This window comes from Mustela erminea, chromosome 11 (genome assembly GCF_009829155.1).
Source record: "Mustela erminea isolate mMusErm1 chromosome 11, mMusErm1.Pri, whole genome shotgun sequence".
NCBI classification, from domain to species: Eukaryota; Metazoa; Chordata; class Mammalia; order Carnivora; family Mustelidae; genus Mustela; species Mustela erminea.
This window is the reverse complement of record NC_045624.1, coordinates 51,940,937-51,961,575: the sequence shown is the minus strand read 5'-3', so window position 1 is coordinate 51,961,575 and position 20,639 is coordinate 51,940,937. Positions and strand designations below refer to the sequence as shown.

General features: G+C 38.9%; 1 protein-coding gene across 7 annotated transcripts in view; it reads left to right on the top strand.

Moving 5' to 3' along the window:
* Positions 1–3,863: 3,863 nt before the first annotated feature.
* NUP42 (nucleoporin 42) overlaps positions 3,864–20,639 on the top strand; it is a 51,115-nt gene continuing 34,339 nt past the window's right edge. For 5 of the 7 annotated variants that reach the window (XM_032305167.1, XM_032305171.1, XM_032305173.1 and 2 more), the window contains exons 1-6: positions 3,864–4,089; positions 6,627–6,855; positions 8,848–8,942; positions 15,064–15,140; positions 15,880–15,966; positions 18,770–18,854. In XM_032305167.1, coding sequence (XP_032161058.1) covers positions 3,978–4,089; positions 6,627–6,855; positions 8,848–8,942; positions 15,064–15,140; positions 15,880–15,966; positions 18,770–18,854 — 685 coding nt within the window. In that variant the 5' untranslated portion in view covers positions 3,864–3,977. Of the gene's footprint in view, positions 4,357–6,626; positions 6,856–8,847; positions 8,943–15,063; positions 15,141–15,879; positions 15,967–18,769; positions 18,855–20,639 lie in introns of all 7 variants that reach the window. The other 2 variants (XM_032305165.1, XM_032305166.1) reach the window with 2 other exon arrangements.

Sequence of the window (20,639 nt, the reverse complement as noted above, 5' to 3'; positions counted from 1 at the left end):
ATTTAAAATGAGACATTGAGTGAGTTGATAATTTTTATATGCAAAGGTGGGCCTAATTATCAGTGAGCCTCATCATATGATGAGGGAATGGTCACCTATTTTTGTTGGGAATCCACCAGATCTATATATATTTTTCTAGGATGTTTGATTTTCAAAAAAATAATCTTGCAAACCCCTACCTTAGGTGCCGAGTGCAAATTGGGGAAAAGGCTCTATAAGGCTGGCTACAGGATTTCTGGAGCTCAGGCAAAGAGGACTATACTTCACCATTCAATAAACAGCTTGCATTGTCAGTACTGTAACTTCTCTGTACTTGATGTCCTGGACTCAAAGCCTCTCTCGTCCCCACCCTACCCCATTTTTTTTTTTCAAGGAGGAAACCTATTTCCCATCAGGTAGGGATAGCTACCTCACTGGGTGGATTTATGGAGCCGGATGCTAACTGCACTACATAAAGATTTCAGTCTACCCTTCTATGGTACCTGGTGGCTCTTAATTTCTGAGGATTTTTAGCCTCTCTAGGGAAATCAGTGTGCACCTTTCCAGAATGTGACCTTCCTCCTCTCTGCTAAGTAATTTACTATTCCTCCAAGCGCATTCAATCTTCACAAATTGTTGTTTGAGATTATGGTTATTTGCTAGTATAATCAAAGATTTTGGTTTTTGCTTGTTTCCCCTTACTTTGAGATGATTTTTCAAGAGGAAAGGGAGGCAGAACTATTTTTACTTTGCCATCTTGAGATTAGAAGTTTCCTTTCTGTGACCTCACTCTTGATTTCCACCAACCCAGCCCTAATTGATCTACTACTGAATTCTGCATTCCTTAGCCCTAGGCTCCCATTGTCTCCCACTGTCTCATGAGCACTCACCTAGATGATCTCAACTGAGATCTGGCCTTGCCTACCTTTCCACCTTCACACAGCGCCATGTCCATTCTCATTTAAGCTTCAGCCACCACTGGCATTATTTAAGGTCTTTGATCCCAGCAGAGTCCTTACACATGTTGGTCTTTGCATATAGACAAGAAAGTCAATGGCCACAAGGTGAAACTGGCTAATACAAGGGAATTTCTCAAAATAAGTATGGATAGTGAGAACCAAGTTTCTCACTATCAAAGGTAGAAGTTAGAAATACAGGAAGAAAATAAAATAAATTCTGTAATCTTGGGATTAAACGAGGTTATCAGTATAAACTCATAGTTTCTGGGGCGCCTGGGTGGCTCAGTGGGTTAAGTCGCTGCCTTCAGCTCAGGTCATGATCTCAGGGTCCTGGGATCGAGTCCCGCATCGGGCTCTCTGCTCAGCAGGGAGCCTGCTTCCCTCTCTCTCTCTCTGCCTGCCTCTCTGTCTACTTGTGATCTCTGTCTTTCAAATAAACAAAAAAATCTTTAAAAAAAAAAACTCATAGTTTCTAATACATACACAGAAATATGTATTGATGTAAATGTATGTCTGTCTATGGTATATATTTCCTAGCAATGCCGACAAAAGGGCTTGGGAGAAAAGACCTCACAACAACAATGAGAAAATTTGAAGCTCAGATCTTGGCCTCTAAGTACCATTGAAAGACCCAGGACTGCTGGAAGAAATGGCTGATTCTAGAACTAGATCAGGTTAAGTATAAGATTGAGCCTGGAGCATCATTTGGGCCAAGGAGTAAAGAATTAATGGGGTGTGTCAAAAAACAAAGATTAGAGGTCTCTCACTGGCCAAACTGAGGATGATTTGAACCTCAAAATAGTGACAGTAATAGATTATAATCCACTGAATAAAATTGGAAAATTGGAGGCCATAGTGATAGGAATAAATAAATGAAAGAACCAAAAAGCTTGGGGAGGAATGGCACATTTATACTTTCAAAGTATCTCCTTACAAAATCCTTATTAATAACAAAGACAAAAAGAGTCATTGTAGTAGCTCAGCAGACACCATCTTAACCAAGTGATCAAAGTAAACACCTCAGGTAATGGGACAAACTGAAATTGGGCACAACCTGAGAGATGCAATGTAAAGACCATGACATCATGTCTGCGATAATCCTGCCAAAGATGCTTAATCTGAATCCAATCACAAGAAAATAGCACATAAATCTGCATTGAGGAACTTCTACAAAGTAACTAGCTGTAATCTCTAATAGTTTTAAGGTCTTGAAAGTCAAGGAAAGACTGAGGAAATGTTCCAGGATGAAGAAGACTAAAGAAATACAAGTAAGGCTAAATAAAGGAAGAAAAAAAAAATATGAATAAGACAATAAGACAACTGGATCTTTTTCTTTTAAAGACATTGGGACATTTGGCAAAACATGAACAGAATCTAAGGATTAGATAGTTATTCATCAATACTAACATCCTGATTTTGGTGATTGTACTGTGGTTATGTGGGAGAATGTCTTTATAGGAAATAAAGTATTCGGGTGATGGGGTATCAGGTCTGCAATACAGTCTCTTATACTGTATTTGTAAATCTTCAATACATTTCAAAATAAGTGAATTGATTTATTTTCTTTTTTAAATAAGCTCTACATCCAGTGTGGGGCTTGAACTCACAACCCTGAGATCAAGAGTTGCATGGTCTACTGCCTGAGCCAGCCAGGGGCCCCACTTGAATTTTTTTTTTTTTTAAATAAACTAGGTTTAAATAAACTTGGGCATAGAGATTACTTAAAATAAAAACTTCAAACTACATTGTAGCAGTTATCCCCAGTGCTTTTGTAGCTTCCACTGTATTCAAAATCCAAAGATGCGAACAAGAACAACGGCCAATCATTTTAAAACACCAGGGATAAATCTATAATCCAACAAAGTCATATTTTTTGCCTCCTGGCAACCATGGAGACTGCGAACCAGAGGAACGGTAGGGGTGTCTCACCCTACGAAGGAAAAGACAACTGTAAGATTTGCGGACTAGGTGGATTTTAGGTAAGATTTTACAAGCTCAAAGCAAAGCAGAGCTCTGTGTAAAGGCATCAACATCAGATCTGGACTGAGCAGTGGATGTGGGGTCACGTTTCCTTGGAAACTACAAATTTTTTTTCTTTTTAAGATTTTATTTATTTGTCAGAGAGAGAGAGCGCGCACAAGCAGTGGGAGCAAGCAGCAGGCATAGCAAGCAGAGGGAAACAGGCTCCCTACCCAGCAAGGAGCTCAACCCGGGACTCATGCCAGCAGCCTGGGATCATGACCTGAGCAGAAGGCAGCCGGCAACCGACTGAGCCACCCAGGCCTCCTGGAAACTACAAAGTTAAGAAAAATAGGAATGCTTTTTTCAGGAACGCCTTATCGGAAGCTGGGCACCTGGATAGAAATGATGCTGCTTCTCTGGGTCCAAGAGTCTCAGCTCCTCCACGCAAGAGTGGGATGTTTCATTCTTACTGATACAATTTCAAACAGCGGCGCCTACGCGGACTTGAAAGAACTAGCTTTCTCAGAGTGTAAGAATGTAGTGTTTATCCAAAGATGGGGTTATGATACTTTTCAGTTGCAGTCTGTCCTTGAAGGAAACACTGTTTCCTGTTTACCTTATAAGTGGCTATATCGGTTTTCCACCTGATGAATGGCTGCGTGGATTTTCACTTTCTCAACAGTACAAATGCAAATTACAACTCGGTCTCTCAAACCCTCCGTGGCTGCGCTGAAAATCTAAATTTCCTTAACCTGCTCTCCTCTTATTTCGGAACCTCAAACTTTCCTTGCAGTCCGAGGCTCTGCACCACGCGCAAACGCGCCTCTTCCCCCACGTTAACCATTCAAGCTTTCCGCTCTCCCAAGCCCAACTCAGTGAGCGGGGGGCCGCCCGCTCTTCTCAAATCCTATTGGGTAGGACCTACGCCTCTCACCGCAGGGCAGGACCAGAGAAGGGGGGAGGTGGGGACGCGAGAAGATGACGTCACGGTAGCAGGGAGGGACCTTCGGTTGCTTTGGGCTCTCCGTCCGCTGAGGGTGCTGACTGAAGACCGTTCCGTGGGCGACGCCGTCGGCTATGACCATTTGTCAGTTCTTCCTTCAAGGCCGGTGCCGCTTTGGAGACCGGTGCTGGAACGAACATCCTGGCGCCGGGGGTGCGGGCGGAGGACGGCAGCAGCAGCCCTCAGGTGACGTGCCCCTCCATCCTCCGCCGCCGGTGGAGCGGGGGAAGGCCTGGAGCCAGGGCCGTGGGGCTGAGAACGGGCGTCCGTCGTGGGGCCCGTCGCTCGGCGTAGCGCGGCGGCGCACCAGTCAGGTGACGATGACGTGCTGGCGTCGTCCCCTTTTCGGTCCCGCCCACAGGCCCGGCCCAGGGTCTCTCCGGTGCTCCTCTGTGCTGTGTGGGGATTCGGCTGGTTGTAGTTGAGGGGATGAAGACCGGGACTCGGCCTTTGGTACGAATGCGAAACAATGAGTTTTTAGGTCGGAAGTACGTGTCAGAACTCTCATGTCTGTGCGTGGTGATGGTCCGGAGAATGGGTGGAGGTCCACCCAGACGCCTCCTTGCTTTCCTACCCTTCTGCGTACTGGTTCTTTTGTCTCCCTTGACACCCTAAATATAATTTTTACTGAATTTTTTATTTTTTGAGAGAGGCTAGCCGTTGGGGTCACAGCCTGGATGCTTAACGTTGGGGAACAATCTAATAGCTGCAAAACTCTACCCTAGGCGAGTGTACGTGCTCGTAACGTTGGAGGTGAAACTGGAAGTTGCCCAGTAAAGAACTCTGAGGTAGGGGCGCCTGGGTGGTCAGTGGGTTAAGCCTCTGCCTTCGGCTCAGGTCATGATGTCGGGGTCCTGGGATCGAGCCCCGCAGAGTCCCGCATCAGACTCTCTGCTCAGCAGGGGGCCTGCTTCCCTTCCTCTCTCTCTCTGCCTACCTGTGGTCTCTGTGTCAAATAAATAAATAAAATTTAAAAAAAGAAGAAGAAGAAGGACTCTGAGGTATGAGAGAAGGGGTGTGGAGGACCGCGTTATCCTACTCCCTGGGTCTAAGTCGTTGTCAAAGTTTTGGGAATATTTAAGCCAATTGTGGATGAGGTGAAAGGAGGGCGTTCCAGGAGAGGAGGGATCAGACATGAAACCACGCAAAGCAAGGTTTTAAAGGTCAGATGAATAAGTAGGTTTTTATTTTCTTAGGATTGGAACTTAGTCCTTAAAAGTATCACAAGATGCTGACCCCCTTCTGTTACTTTCCTTCCCTTCCCTCTCTTAGGACTGTTCGTCTCATCTTTAATTTGTGTTGCATAGTGGTTTCACCTGTGATCGCTCTTCTTGAACACAGGCCTTTTGCATCACCCACAATTAGTCTTGTGAAATCTTCCAAGCCAAAAATTAGGACTCGGGATCTGATACTTGGGAACGTATTTCCTTGGAAAATGTGACTTAATATTTGACGTTCTGTGGAGACTCACTATAGATGTAGTAATTAGAAAGTAAATATTTAATGGGTTGATGGACGGAGAAAATATAAATAAAACTCAACAAGTAAACAGTATTTATCTCCCAGAAATGAATGCTTTTGTAATTAATAAATGAAGACCAAAAGCCATATACAAAAGAAAGAATGAACTTCTTTAGTTGTGTCATCCCCCAATGAATTTGGAACTTCAGAAAAATAAAATACCATTAACACTTAAATGAGGGGTCTGGCCCAGCAATCTGTTCTTTTTTCTCTTTGGTTTTATTAGGTAGTTTTAGAGTTGGGAGATGAATTTTCATGAAGGAATATATCTCTCATCATTCCAGTTTTTAATACATTTCATGGCATATCTCTTAATTCAGTCAGAAAAAAAGAAAATTATCTTGGTTCCAACTAGGAAGTGCTGAGTAAATGAGGTAGTTTAAGATTTTATTTATTTATTTGACAGAGAGAGAGCACAAGCAGGGGGCGTGGCAGGCAGAGGAAGCCTGATGTGGGCTCAATCCCAGGACCCTGGGATCAGGACCTGAGCCAAAGGCAGGTGCTTAACCCACCTGAGCTGCCCAGGTGCCCCACAATTTTTTAAAATACAGAGACAAGGGAAGAGAGTCCTGTTGCTTCATTGTGATAATTATGAAATATTAGAATCTGCTGATAATAGAACTGAATGCATTTTATTCACATGTAAATAATCTCCCTGTGAAAGATAGGTGGGTAGATGTTATTTCCCCAGAGGGAGGACTGAGTCAAGTAGATTTAAGCATCTGTTCAAGGATAGAGGGTAGAATCTAATTTTTCATATTCAACAAACTCTTTAATACATTGTCCATTTTCCGATGTTACTGCTCTATAGGGCACTGTAAGAGAGCAAAGAATGATTAAGACAGCTTTTTATCCTGAAGGAGTTTATGATTTAGGATACGTCCTAAATCTACTATCAAGCAATTATTTACTTAATAAGCTTATATCAGCTGAACTTACTAATATATCATTATTTTCCTCAGGGTTTGCACTTCTCTCCATCTTGTTAAACAAAATATGCCATTAGACCATTACATGATTTGTTGTTTACAAGTAACTATATGTAAGTCAAAAATGAAGAGTTTTCTGATTTAAAATGAGTGGCAGTGTGGTGCTTGTTGAATCTTTGTATAATGTCTGCCCATAGTAAGATAATATTAATGAAATTTTTAGAGGTTTAAAAGAGGTATTGCCAATAAAATTGTTTTATTCTTTATTTTCAGGTAATAACAGACGTGGATGGAATACCACCAGCCAAAGATACTCCAGCGTTATCCAGCCATCCAGCTTCTCCAAATCAACACCATGGGGGGGCAGCAGAGATCAAGAAAAGCCATCTTTTAGTTCCTTCAATTCTGGAGCTTCAACTAGCAGGAACAGAGGGTTTGGAGTGTCCCAGAACCCATTTGCTTCACCCAGCCCTGATGGGCAGAAAGATGAAAAGAAACTTCTGTAAGTGGTAGCCTTCAGAGAAATTACTACCCATTTGCATATTTTTTTTTCAAAAGTACCTACAATCTTTTCTTTAAAAAGAAGTAATATTGGGGCACTCTCTCTGCCTGCCTCTCTGCCTACTTGTTATCTCTGTCTGTCAAATAAATAAATAAAATCTTCAAAAAAAAATCATTAAAAAAGTCAGAATAAGCAAAAAGAAGAAAAAGCACCCACAATCCTATCACTTAGAGATAACCACTATTTTACATATGTCATAGTATTTACCCTTAAAAATATGTCCCCTTTCCATGGGGCGCCTGGGTGGCTCAGTGGGCTAAGCCACTGCCTTCGGCTCGGGTCATGATCTCAGAGTCCTGGGATCGAGTCCCGCATCGGGCTCTCTGCTCAGCAGGGAGCCTGCTTCCCTCTCTCTCTCTCTACCTGCCTCTCCATCTACTTGTGATTTCTCTCTGTCAAATAAATAAAAAAAATCTTTAAAAAAAAAAAAAAAAAAAAAAAAAAAAAAATATGTCCCCTTTCCATACCAGCGTAATGACTTCTCAGAGCTAATTATGCTTTTTCCATTTTTCTATTGATAACAGTATATTGTGAATATCTTTCTAAGGTAGTTTTGCTTGAGTTTGTTGTATATTATTAGTTCTTTACAAAGTATGAGGTAATTTAAAGCACTCTTGGTGGTCACTTGTACTCTTGGTGGTCACTTAAGGCATCTGGTATATTTTTCCTAAAACTTTTACTTCCACTTCCCCGCTGAAACTGGTTTCATTTGATTTCCTTCATTACTGTAGAGTAGATTCCCTATTATTTCCTGATCATAGTAGAATGTGTGACTTGTGCCACAATAGTCCCTGGAATTCTGTAACTGTTGCTTCAGCTCCCAGGACAGTACTTAAATATATTCATTAGTCTTTTATTTCTCATAATAAATTAGAATGAGTGTTAAACATTTTGATCCATATATCATATACAATTGATTTTTTTAAAAAAAGGTAAAAGAGCAAACAAAGCCCACCTTCCTGTATTTGATGTTGTAAAAATCCTGAATTTAGTACAGTTATCTCTGTGGTATCTCTCATTTTATTAATTGTAACATTCTTGATGGTGGAGGGAAACATTTAATTTAAAGTTGAATCTACCCATCACGTTGCCAATAAATTAACTATATGGGTGTGGGTCTGTTGTCCCTTTTTGCAAAATATGAGAATTAGACAAAATGATCCTAAAGTGCTACCCACTTTTAAAATTTTATGGTTCTATATTACGTGGTTCTTTCTTTTTTTTTTATTTTTTTTATTTGCTTTGTTTCTGACTAAAGAGATATGCCATGAAATGTATTAAAAACTGGAATGATTTTTATTTTTTTTCAGTGTTCCAAAATTCAATTCCACAGTGCTCCATGCAATACGTGGCTCTTTCTTTTCCCAGTTAAATGTTATTGATGTTTATAATAATGAATGAAGAAAGATTAAAATTAGTATTGTATATTTTAGTTCTTTAAAATATGTGTAGTTTGATAGTTCTCATTTACCAAATCTATTGCTTAATGGTTCAATTAACTGGAAAACCAAAACCATGAACTTATTTAATATTATAATACTTAAAATCATTAAATATAGTTCTTAGTTCATAAATTCTGCTCTAAAGAATAGTCTTCAGAAAATACAATGGAAAAAATCTAGGGACACCTGGGTAGCTCAGTCAGTTAAGCATCTGACTCTTGATTTCAGCTCAGGTGGTGATCTCAGAGTCCTGAGATTGAGCCCTGTGTCAGACTCCACCCTCAACGGGGAATCTGCTTCTCCCTCTTCCTCTACAGCCCCCTTTGCATGTGTACTCTCTCCTGCTCTCTCTAAAAATAAATAAAATCTTTTCTTTTTTAACCTGAAATTACATATTTACTACAATTTAGAATTTCAGTCATTGAAAATTATAAACAGTAAATTTTAACAAGCAGATGAAAAAGATCCTTTGCTCTTTTTTTTTCCCCAGGGAAGGAATTATAAAAGATATGGAAATTTGGGAATCATCAGGGCAGTGGATGTTTTCTGTTTATTCACCAATGAAAAAGAAACCTAATATTTCAGGTAATTGAGAAATTGTATGTTTTTAAAATATGTTTTACAACTCTTATTTCCTAAAACCAAGAGCATGCCAAGTAAACTAACTACAAACTTAGCTACAGTTAAGAAAGTTTGGACATTGTTTCAAGTATTCCAGTATTCTGGCAGAACTTCCTAATTCAGAAATAAGGACTAGAAGATACAGTTCTATTCTTTTTTTTTTTTTTTTTAAAGATACAGTTCATTTAAGATACATAGTTCTCATGAGAAAATACTGAAATCAGTACCCACCACAATTCCAGTTCTGTAAGCTCCCGAAGAATCTCTGCTTTCTTGTTTACCTATGGGTACAACTTCAAAATCTCTTAGCTGCCTGCAGTGACCTGAAGATTCACATCTTACCTGTCATTAAGGCTGTGGCTGCCTGATACTGTTCTCCCTTTCTTCCCTATATTTTCTTCTAAAGATAGCTATTTTTCATAAAGCATGTTGAGACCTGTCCTGGAGATAATGTTTGAAGGTAAAGAACTTCAACTGGACTACAGGGATATCATTTGTTTAGAACGCCCTTTTTCCCTTGTTTTCTTTGTTTCATAGTCCCTAAGCCCTTTCTGAGCTGAAACCTAGAGCACCACACTTTTCTAATCCCTCTTGAGTGGTCCTGGGCGTCTGCCCTACAGAGTAACCAGCAAGTATCTAGCAGATGAGAGCCTTTGCGATCTCTCAGAACTCTGGGATCCCTGCTCTCTCTCAGCTCATTTCCCTATGAGCATTGGTATCACATCAGTCCTTAGTTATTTATTCACTCAGTCATTCAAGAAAATACTTACAGAATTTCTTTTGTGCTAGGCCCTATTCTTAGCTCTAAGATAGTGATAAGCAAGACAGACAAGGTCCCTCCCTTACAGAGCTTATATTCTTGAAGGAAGGAGACAATAAGTAATATAAATAAATACGATAATTTCACTAGTGTTTTCTTTTCTTTTCTTTAATTTTGGTAAGATTTATTTATCTATTACAGAGAGAGAGAGTGCACAAGCCAAGGGAGGGGCAGAGGGAAAGAAAGCAAGAGGGGAGCAAACTCCCTGCTGAGTGGGGAACCCAACACCAGGCTTGATCCCACAACCCGTGAGGTCAACACCTGAACTGAAACCAACTTAACCAACTAAACCACCCAGTCTCCCCTAAAAAATAATATTTTTAGTACTTGAATATTCCATGTGATATTTGGGACATACTTATACTAAAAAAGTATTTGTTATATATTTGAAATTCAAATTTAACTGGGTATCCTGTATTATTATTTGCTAAGTCTGGCAACCCTATTCCTGAGAGCATTCTAAAGGCTCAAAATTCAATTTTCATAATATACTAAGACATTAATTGCCATTTTGACTCTGTTGACATTTGCACTATTGGTACAAAAACATTGATGGGTAAAACATATCTTAGTGTGAATCAAGGCAGAGGCAACTTACTGTACTAGCAGACTATAGTAGTCAATACAAAACCATTTTTTTTTTTAAGTTTTATTTATTTGACACAGAGAGATCACAAGTAGGCAGAGAGGCAAGCAGAGAGAGAGAGAGAGAAAGAGAGAGAGGAGGAAGCAGGCTCCCCGCCAAGCAGAGAGCCCAATGCGGGACTCGATCCCAGAACTCTGAGATCACGACCCGAGTGGAAGGCAGAGGCTTAACCCACTGAGCCACCCAGGCGCCCCCAAACCATTTTTTTTAAAGCTTTGTTTACTTAAGTAATCTCTACGACCAGTGTGGGGCTCAAATTCACAATTTTGGAAGGCAGCTATGCTCACCACTATGCCACCAACGCTCAAATTCACAACCCTGAATCAAGAGTCACATGCTCCTCTGACTGAGCCAGCCAGGCACCACTGTTAAAAAAAAAAAAAAAATTAACGCCTTTTTTCACTTAAAATTTCTGATAAAGAAGTAAAAATGTTGATTTTATTAATCTTGACCCTTGAGTGGACACCTTTTTAATCTGTGTGACAAAATGGGAAGCACACATAAGTGCTTCTGCCATATACTCGGATATGATAGTTGTCTTGAGGAAAAGCACTAAGGTTATCATTTGAGTTGTGAGCTCAACTAGCCACTTTTTTCACAGACAATATTTACTTGAAAGAATGACTGATAACTCTCATTACCGAGACTTTGGTATTTGGCAACATTTTCTTAAAAAACTAATGAAGTAAGCCTGTCACCTCAAAGAAAAAAAATGTCTATTTTTTAGCCTTTTTTTTTTAATTTTTAAAGATTTTATTTACTTATTTGACAGAGATAGATCACAAGTAGGCAGAGAGGCAGGCAGAGAGAGAAGGGGAAGCAGGCTCTCTTCTGAGCAGAGAGCCTGATGCGGGGCTCTATCCCAGGACCCTGAGATCATGACCTGAGCCGAAGGCAGAGGTTTAACCCACTGAGCCACCCAGGCGCCCCAATCTTTTTTTTTTTTTTTAAGATTTTTTTATATATTTATTTGTGAAAGAGGGCAAAAGCACGGAGAACAACAGGCAGAACAGGCAGAGCAGGCAGAGGGAGAAGCAGGCTCCCTGCTGAGCAAGGAGCCCAATGTGGGATCCCAGGACTCTGGGGTCATGACCTGAGCCAAAGGCAGGCACTTAACCAACTGAGCCACCCAGGCGTACCAAAAAATGACTGTTTATTGCCAGTGACAAAATTCAGGCTTTCAAGTGAAAATTATGCATGGCTGAAAAATCCATTCTAAGCGCAAGATAAACCATTGGATTTAATATAGTAGTACAAAAAGTTAATGAATATGGTTTGAGTTTGCATTATAGCTAACCTTTAAGAAACTATAACCTCTCAAGTTTTGAGGTAGTGTCAAAAAAGTATGTCCATAATTACCTGAAAAAGCTATTTAAGTCCTCCATTTCCAACTACTTATCTGTATTAGAACAAACTTTCTTCATATACTTCAACTAGGCAACAGATTGCAACAGATTGAATGTAGAAGCAGAATAATCCAGCAGTCTTCTATTAAAGTCAAATGTTAAAATAATTTACAAACAGACCCTCCATCTGCAAAAAGCTGATGACCCACTGAAAATTCTGAAGAGGGTTACCATTTCTTAGCAATAAAATATTTTAAAATTACGGTATATTTAAAAATTGGCGAACATAAGACAAACCTGCTCATTTCACTAAATTTTTATTTTTTTGCTTTGAAAATTAGTCTTTTCATTTATGTTGATATGTAGTTGGTTCCCTTTTTTTTTTAAGGTTTATTTATTTATTTGACAGACAGAGATCACAAATAGGCAGAGAGGCAGGCAGGGAGAGAGGAAGGGAAGCAGGCTCCCTGCTGAGCAGAGAGCCCGATGCGGGGCTCGATCCCAGGACCCTGATATCATGACCTGAGCCGAAGGCAGAGGCTTTAACCCACTGAGCCACCCAGGTGCCCCCCCTTTTTTTTTTTAAGATGTATTTACTTATTTGAGAGAGAGAGTGCAGGCAGGAGAAGAGGGGAAGAGAGAGAGAATCTCAAGTCGACTCCAAGGTGAACATGAAGCCCAACACAGGGCTCAATCCCATGACCCTGAGATCATGACCTGAGACGAAATGAAGAGTTGGATGCTCAACCGACGTACCACCAAGGCGCCCCTGGTTTCTTATTTTTATGTGATTTAATATGTTCTGTATTTCTTATTTTTCATTTTAAATATGGTCATTATTGATATGTATAACCTATATATGCAAAAGCTTTTGGGGGTTTTTTAATGATTTTTAAGAATGTATTTGGGTCATGAGACTAGGAAGGTGGTGAACTGCTGTCCTGGATTTTTTTTTTTTTTAAGATTTTATTTATTTGACAGAGAGAGAGATTACAAGCAGTGGGGAGGCATAGAGGGAGATGCATGAGTAGGGAGCCCGATGCAGGACTCCATCCCAGGACCCTAGGATCATGACCTGAGCTGAAAGCAGACATTTAACCTACTGAGCCACCCAGGCACCCAACTGCTGTCCTTAGACATCAATTATAATGAATTAACTTTTCCTGTGCATCTAAAATGATATTATTTTTGTATCACCCTTGAGAGAATTGAGAAAATACTCACATAATTTTCTGTGTCCTGTGGGGCTCAGAGGAGGAACAGCTGGAAGGAGGAAAAAGTGACTTGAGGGACAGCATTCCTTTAGCTAAAGTGTTTATCCTTTCTTAGGGGACAGTATGAAGATGAGTCCTAAGTGAAAAGAAGGTTGTCACTTAGGGGAATTATTTGGGGAAAACATTCTTGGCAACGGGAACAACTAGTGCTTAGGCCCTTGTAGGAACAAGGTTGGCAAGTTTGAGGACTAGTGAAGCCTGAACCACTGGAGGAGAGTGAATAAAGGAAAGAGTTATAGGACACAGGCCATGGAGTCAGCCAGGAGCCCCGTCATATTAGGCCTAATTGTTCTAGGTAGCCATGTGGAGCTTTAAGTGGGAGAAGGACATGATCTGATTAGAAAAAACTTACTTGGACTGTTGTATGAAAAGAAATGGTGTGTAGGGAGTGGTGGGGGGTGGAAAGCAATACAGAGGCAAGGAGATGAGTTAGGAGACAAATGCTTGTGACTGACTGAATTATCGTTACTAGCAGTGGAGACAAATTGGTCAAATCCATGTTCCGTTTCGGAGAGAACTGGCAGGATGCTGATTAATTAGATGTGAGGAATGAGAAATGCAAGGGGATTCCTAGGTTTTTTGGCCTGGACAGTTAATCAAGATGGTATAAAGATAAATTGTTAGAAGAATCCAAGGTTTGGGGGGCACCTGGGTGGTTCAGTGGGTTAAGCCTCTGCCTTCGGCTCAGAGGGTCATGGTCTCAGGATCTTGGGATCAAGCCCCACATCAGGCTCTCTGCTCAGCAGGGAGCCTGCTTGCCTCTCTCTCTCTCTGCCTGCTGCTCTGGCGACTTAATGATCTGTCAAATAAATAAATAAAATCTTAAAAAAAAAAAAAAGAATCCAATGTTCTAATTTGAATGTTTAGTCTTTTCTTTATTCTGGAGTATAGGGATTTGTGGAGTTAATGATATGTGGGATATGAGTAATTCTCTGTAGAAAACATCCTGAACTTTCTTTAGAAGTTTTCCTAATTATAAATTTATGGCTGGTGCCATAAAAGACTTGAAAAATACAGAAATATGTAAACAAAATAAAGATCACCTGATTTCATAGAGATAACAACTATAGCATTTTTGAGTCTTTTCTTTCAAAATATACACACACAACCATATTTCCTGTATACATATAAATATATAAAATTAGGATCATAATCTAGTTTTGTATTCTACTTTGTTGTTTTCAGTTTGTCTCTACTACTAAAAATACTAGAATGAACATCTTTATACATTAAACTCTTTGTTTGTATATCTAATTATTTCCTCAGGTTAAATCCTAGAAATTCTATTAAGGACAGAAGGTGTAAACATATTTAAGACATTTGATGCTTATTTAAAATTTTTCTCCCAGAAAAACACCTTTTTATTTCCCTTAAAAGCAATTTAGGAGAATATCCATTTTACCACATCCTTAATAATAGTAAATACCATCCATTTTTAATTTTTTCCATTAAGTAAAGCACTTTGTCTCTATTTTTAGTTGTATTTTTAAATCAACTCTTTTATTTTACTTATTTACTGGCTATTTGAATTTTTTTATGAGTTGGGTGTTTATTTGCCCATATTAACTTATTTTTCTTATTGGTTTTTAAGTACTATTTATACATTGACATTAGCTCTTCTCCAGTCATATATGTTACAGTCATGGTTTTCTCAGTTTACCATTTGCCTTTTAGTTTTGCTTATAGTTTCTGGCATGCAGAATATTTTTTAGACAGAAGTTTGAATGTGTATGTGGTCAACTCTTTCTTTTCTTTGTTATTCCTTCCATCCCATTTATCTTTAGAAAATTTCTCCCTTTGAAAATCAGATATCCAATTGTATTTTAATTTTATACTTTGTTCAACATTAGAATATAGGCTTTGAAATTTTTCCTTTTGATTATAAAAATTTCCTTGTGATCAGCATCAGCATATTTTCTTGTCTAGAACTTCTAGCTTTACTATAATATTAAAAATATTGTTATTTATTTTAAAGATTCCAATTGATTCCTCACTTCAGGTTTTACAGACATTTCACCAGAGGAGTTGAGGCTTGAATACCATAACTTCTTAACCAGCAATAACTTACAGAGTTATGTAAGTTTGTTTCCTATTCATCTACCTTGATACCAGATTAGCTGTTAATTACTGTCTTCTCTGTTTGTAGTGGCTTGCTTATATGTTGGCAAAGTGAATGAGGTCTAGAATTTTTCTCAAGACAAGGCTATTTGTATTTTCTAAATTACTTTCGTTGAAATTGGTTGGTTATCTAACATGGTAATAATATATTTTGGCTATATAACTAGGAATGTCACTATTTTTATTAGAAATAATAGCGGTTATTCCTAGAAGTCAGACCCTTTCATCATTTGACATTTATGGAGCGTCTCTTAGGTGCAAACACCATGATGAATGCTAGAAAAACAAAGTGAAAAAAAGACACCGTCTGTCATATTAACATTCTCGTGTATCAGATGTCAAAAAATAAAAAAGCTGGGCTTAAGTAAGTTTGGTGCTGAAGGAAATGACATAAACTGTATTTTGTGTTGTCTACGTTCATGATCAAGCATTTCTACTAGTACCCATGTTTGCCTCCCATCCAGATATAACTCTCTCTGTGCTGCCACATACTTGAGATTCTGAACCAGGGGACATCGGGAGTTGGAGAACAGGGAGGGAACTATAGCTGGAATATCTTAGGCAAATAGTACAATTTGCCATAAAAATGTTTTATAAACTTTTTGTGATTTTTGGCAAGTAAAGACATGAAGTTGTTGGAGAAACAAAGTTAAAACACTCAAAATTGACTCATTATTTTTCTGTCTTCTCTCTTCAGCTAAATTCCCTCCAACAGTTAATAAATCAATGGAGAAATAGAATAAATGAACTGAAGAGCCTAAATACATCAACTAACATAGCCTTGGTGAGTACTGGAAAGTTTTCTACTGGAAGAATCTTATCTGTTGCTTTTTTGCAGAGAATTTTACTTTGAATTTGGAAAGCAAAACTAAAATTCTCTGTCAGGAATTATGATACACACACATTCTTAAGACTGTATCATCATTTAAAGTCACAGTCCTGGAATTGCTTTCTCTCTGTTCCTTAGTCAGAAAAGCACAGATAACTTTGCTTTCCTAAAACTATTTTTAGGGTAAAGTTTTTTACTTCAGTGGTCTAGTTTTGAAAATATATAAACCCACCCCTTTCTTAAATATGTAACATTATCAGCATTTACAAAGAAATTGCTCTGAAAAATGATATGAATATACATTTAGACTAATGTATACTTTTATGACTGAAAAACACTCACCATATGTTCCCTAACTTATATAGAAATGCCTTTAGTAGATACATACCCACTTGTCTCCAAAGATACATGGTCCCGACTGTAGCATATTCATTATCTCTATCACTAAAGTTATGATGTTTTATTCCCATAAAAACTCTTTAGGAACCTTATTTTGAAGTAAGATATTTACAGTTTCCCTGCTGATTTATGCTTCTACTTTCTGAAAAGGATATGAGAGTTGTGGTTGTGTGACTTAATAAATGACTATGTGACCATTCCAGCACCCACCCCTTTCTTAAATATGTACTTCCTAAACAGACTTTTGGGTGAGCTCATTTCTTCACTGTTTAGTTGTTATGATGCCATTTAAATTTAGTAGGACATATTGTAAGTATTCTGTCCCTATGTGAGAGGTGGCCCAGCTCACCACTGCTAATGTAGAAGAGATAACTGAGTCCAAAGAACTACAGAACTTCCCTTGGGATTAGAACATCCTTGCCCTTTGTCAGCTCTCTAGGGGCCCCTCCAGAGGTGAGGAGGGTCCTGAACAGTCCACCCACAAGGGGCTTAGAATGTGTCAGTAGTTTATTCTTTATGCCAAGTAGTTAATTCTTTGTTCTTTTAATCCAGCATATGTATATGTTTATCTATTTACCTGTTGATGAATATTAAACTGAGGGAGAGAAGCTAGACCAAAAAAGAAAAAAGAAAAAAAGTATCTACTATGTGATTTCATTTATATGAAAAACTAAAGAAAACAAACTTCATCAGAGCACCTGGGTGGCTCAGTCAGTTAAGCATCTGACTCTTGATTTCAGCTCAGGTCATGATCTCAGGGTGGTGAGATTGAGCCCCTTGTTGGGCTCTGCACTCAGTGCAGTGTCTGCTTCACATTCTCTCTCCTCTCTCCTACTCACTCTCTCTCTCAAATAAATAAATTTTCAAAAATCTCTCTTTTTTTTTTTTTAAAGATTTATTTGTTTATTTGACAGAGAGAGACAGCAGGAGAGGGAACACAAGCTGGGGGAGTGAGAGAGGAAGAAGCAGGCTTCCTGCCAAGCAGGGAGCCCAATTCGGGGCTCGATCCCAGGACTATGGGATCATGACCTGAGCCGAAGGCAGACAGTGACTGAGCCACACAGGCGCCCCTTTATAAATCTTTAGAAAAGAGAAAGCAAACCTCATTTATAGTGATAGGAAGGAGATGAGTGGTTCATGGTACCTAGGGTTTGGGAGAGGCTTGACTGAGAAGGAACACAAGGGATCTTTGAAGGATGATGGAAATATTTTAAATCTTGATTGTCATGGCTATAAGTTTGTCAGAACTCACTGAAATATATGTATGTATGACAGATGCCCTTTATTGCTTATAAACTACACTTCAGTGGAATTGATTTTTGAACAATGCTATTGAGGCTTCCAAATGAGAGAGATCATATCTGTTTGAGTTGATCAGGAAAAGATTCTTGGGGGTAAGGAATAAGGGAAAGTTCCTCAAAAGGGAAATTAAAGGGTCACCTGGGTGGCTTAGTCAGTTGGGCATCTCCTTTGGCTCAGGTCATGATCTCAGGGTCCTGGGATCAAGCCCCACATCGGGCTCCCTGCTCAGTGGGGAGTCTTCATCCTCCCCTCCCTTTACCGCTCACCCCAGCTCATGCTTTCTCTCTCAAATAAATAAATAAATAAATAAAATTTTTAAGGGAGATTAAGATTTCACTATGCACAGATGAAAAACATTTCTAGTGTAGAAAATAGCAAGAACAAAAAGTATTCTCAGGGATAGGAAATATTTACTAGAGTTCAATAGTAAGCTTTTAATGTAATTATGAATCAGCTTGAGGCCAAGTATTAGAGTAAGCAGATTGGGTAGCCTCTAAAGGCCCTTTATGTGAAATCTTGGTTTCTTGATAATTAACCTATAGACACTGAAAAATATTAATAAAATTTTTTTTCATTTTCAAACATATTCATTGAAGAAATTTAGAAAATATTTTAGAAGCTTAAATTAAAATTAAAATCACCCATAATTCATCAGCCAGTTGTTCTTATCTCATTGAGATTGGTCTATCTTCTTCTGTGCATATTCATATTGTGGACATTTTTCTATGTTAAACATATTTTTTAAGTGTACACTTAAAAATTGAATTTGCCTATAAAGTGTATAGGAAAGGTAATTCAGAATTATTCATCGGGTGCCCGGGTGGCTCAGTGGGTTAAGCTCCTGCCTTCGGCTCAGGTCATGATCTCAGGGTCCTGGGATCGAATCCCGCATTGGGCTCGCTGCTCAGCAGGGAACCTGCTTCCCTCCCTCTCTCTCTCTGCCTGCCTCTCTGTCTACTGTGATCTCTCTCTGTCAAATAAATAAATAAAATATTTTTTTAAAAAGAATTATTCATTAATTACTTTATTATTTGCCTACTTTTTTTTTTTTTTTAAGCTCTCAGATGTAAAGGATGGAATAAATCAACCAGCACCTGCATTTGGATTTGGCAGTACAAATGCAGTAACATTTGGATCACCAGGTAAATGATAAAGTAATGCAAGACTTCATTAATTTTAGAAATGTGGGATTTTAGAGGTTTTAGATCATAAAGTCTGAAGGTATGTTAAGTGGCTTTTAATTTTTTTTAATTTTTAAAATATTTTTATTTTTAATTTTAAATTTAGATTCATTTGATTAACATATAGTGTAGGGGCGCCTGGGTGGCTCAGTGGGTTGTCTTGGCTTGGGTCGTGATCCCAGGGTCCTGGGATCGAGCCCCACTTCGGACTCTGCTCGGCAGGGGGCCTGCTTCCCCATCTCTGTCTCTGCCTGCCTCTCTGCCTACCTCTCTGCCTACTTGTGATCTGTCAAGTGAATGAATAAAATCTTAAAAAGAAAAAAAGCAAACATATAGTGTATTATTAGTCTCAGAGGTAGAGTTCAGTGATTCATCAGTCTCATATAACATCCAATGCCCATTGTATCACATGCCCTCCTTAATGTCTATCACCCAATTACCCCATCCCCTAACACCCTCCCCTCCAGGAACCCTCAGTTGAATGTATAGATTGTTCTAGGTTGTGATCTCTCCAGTTTCATTCGTGATTTTATTTATTCAGGTCCTTTCTCTTTTTTCTTTTTGGAAAATCTGGCCAGAGGGTTATCAATCTTATTAATTCTCTCAGAGAACCAGCTCATAGTTTCATTGATCTGGTGTACAATTCTTTTGGCTTCTATTTCATTGATTTCTGCTCTAATCTTTATTGATTCTCTTCTCCTGCTGGGTTTAGGCTTTACTTGCTGTTTTTTCTCCAGCTAGTTTAGGTGTAAGGTTAGGTTCTCTGTTTGGGACCTTTCCTGTTTCTTGAGAAAGGCCTATATTGCTGTATATTTTAGGACTGCCTTTGCTGCATCCCAAAGCTTTTGAACCATTGTGTTTTCCTTTTCATTTGTTTCCATGAATTTTTTAAATTCTTCTTTAGTTTCCTAGTTGACCCGTTCATTCTTTAATAGGATGTTCTTTAGCTTCCATGTATTTGAGTTCTTTCCAGCTTTCCTCTTGTGGTTGAGTTCCAGTTTCAAAGCACTGTGGTCTGAAAATATGCAGGGAATGATCCCAGTCTTTTGGTACCAGTTGAGACCTAATTTGTGACCTAAGATGTGATCTATTCTGGAGAATGTTCCATGTGCACTAGAGAAGAATGTGTATTCTGTTGCTTTGGGATGGAATGTTCTGAATATATCTGTAGTCGATCTAGTCTGGTGTGTCAGTTAAAGCCCTTATTTCTTTGTTAATCTTCTGCTTAGACTATCTGTCCATTGCAGTGAGTGGGGTGTTAAAGTCCCCTACTATTATTTTATTATCAGGGTGTTTCTTTAATTTTGTTATTAGCTGGTTTATCTATAAATAGCTGCTCCCGTGGTAGGGGCATAAATAGTTACAATTTTTAGGTTTCTTGTTAGATAGACCCTTTAATTATGTTATAATGTTCTTCCTTATCTCTTATTTCAGTCTTTGGTTTAAAATATAATTTGTCTTTTGATGTCCATTAGCATGATAAATGGCTTTCCACCCACTCCCTTTCAATCTGAAGGTGTCCTTGGGCTTAAATGAATCTCTTGCAGACAGCATATGGATGTGTCTTGCTTTTTTTTTTTTTTTTTTTTAAGATTTTATTTATTGGGTCACCTGGGTGGCTCAGTGGGTTAAAGCCTCTGCCTTCAGCTCAGGTCATGATCCCAGGGTCCCGGGATTGAGCCCCACATCGGGCTCTCTGCTCTCTCTCTTTCTTGCTCTCTCTCTGTCTCTCTGCCTGCCTCTCTG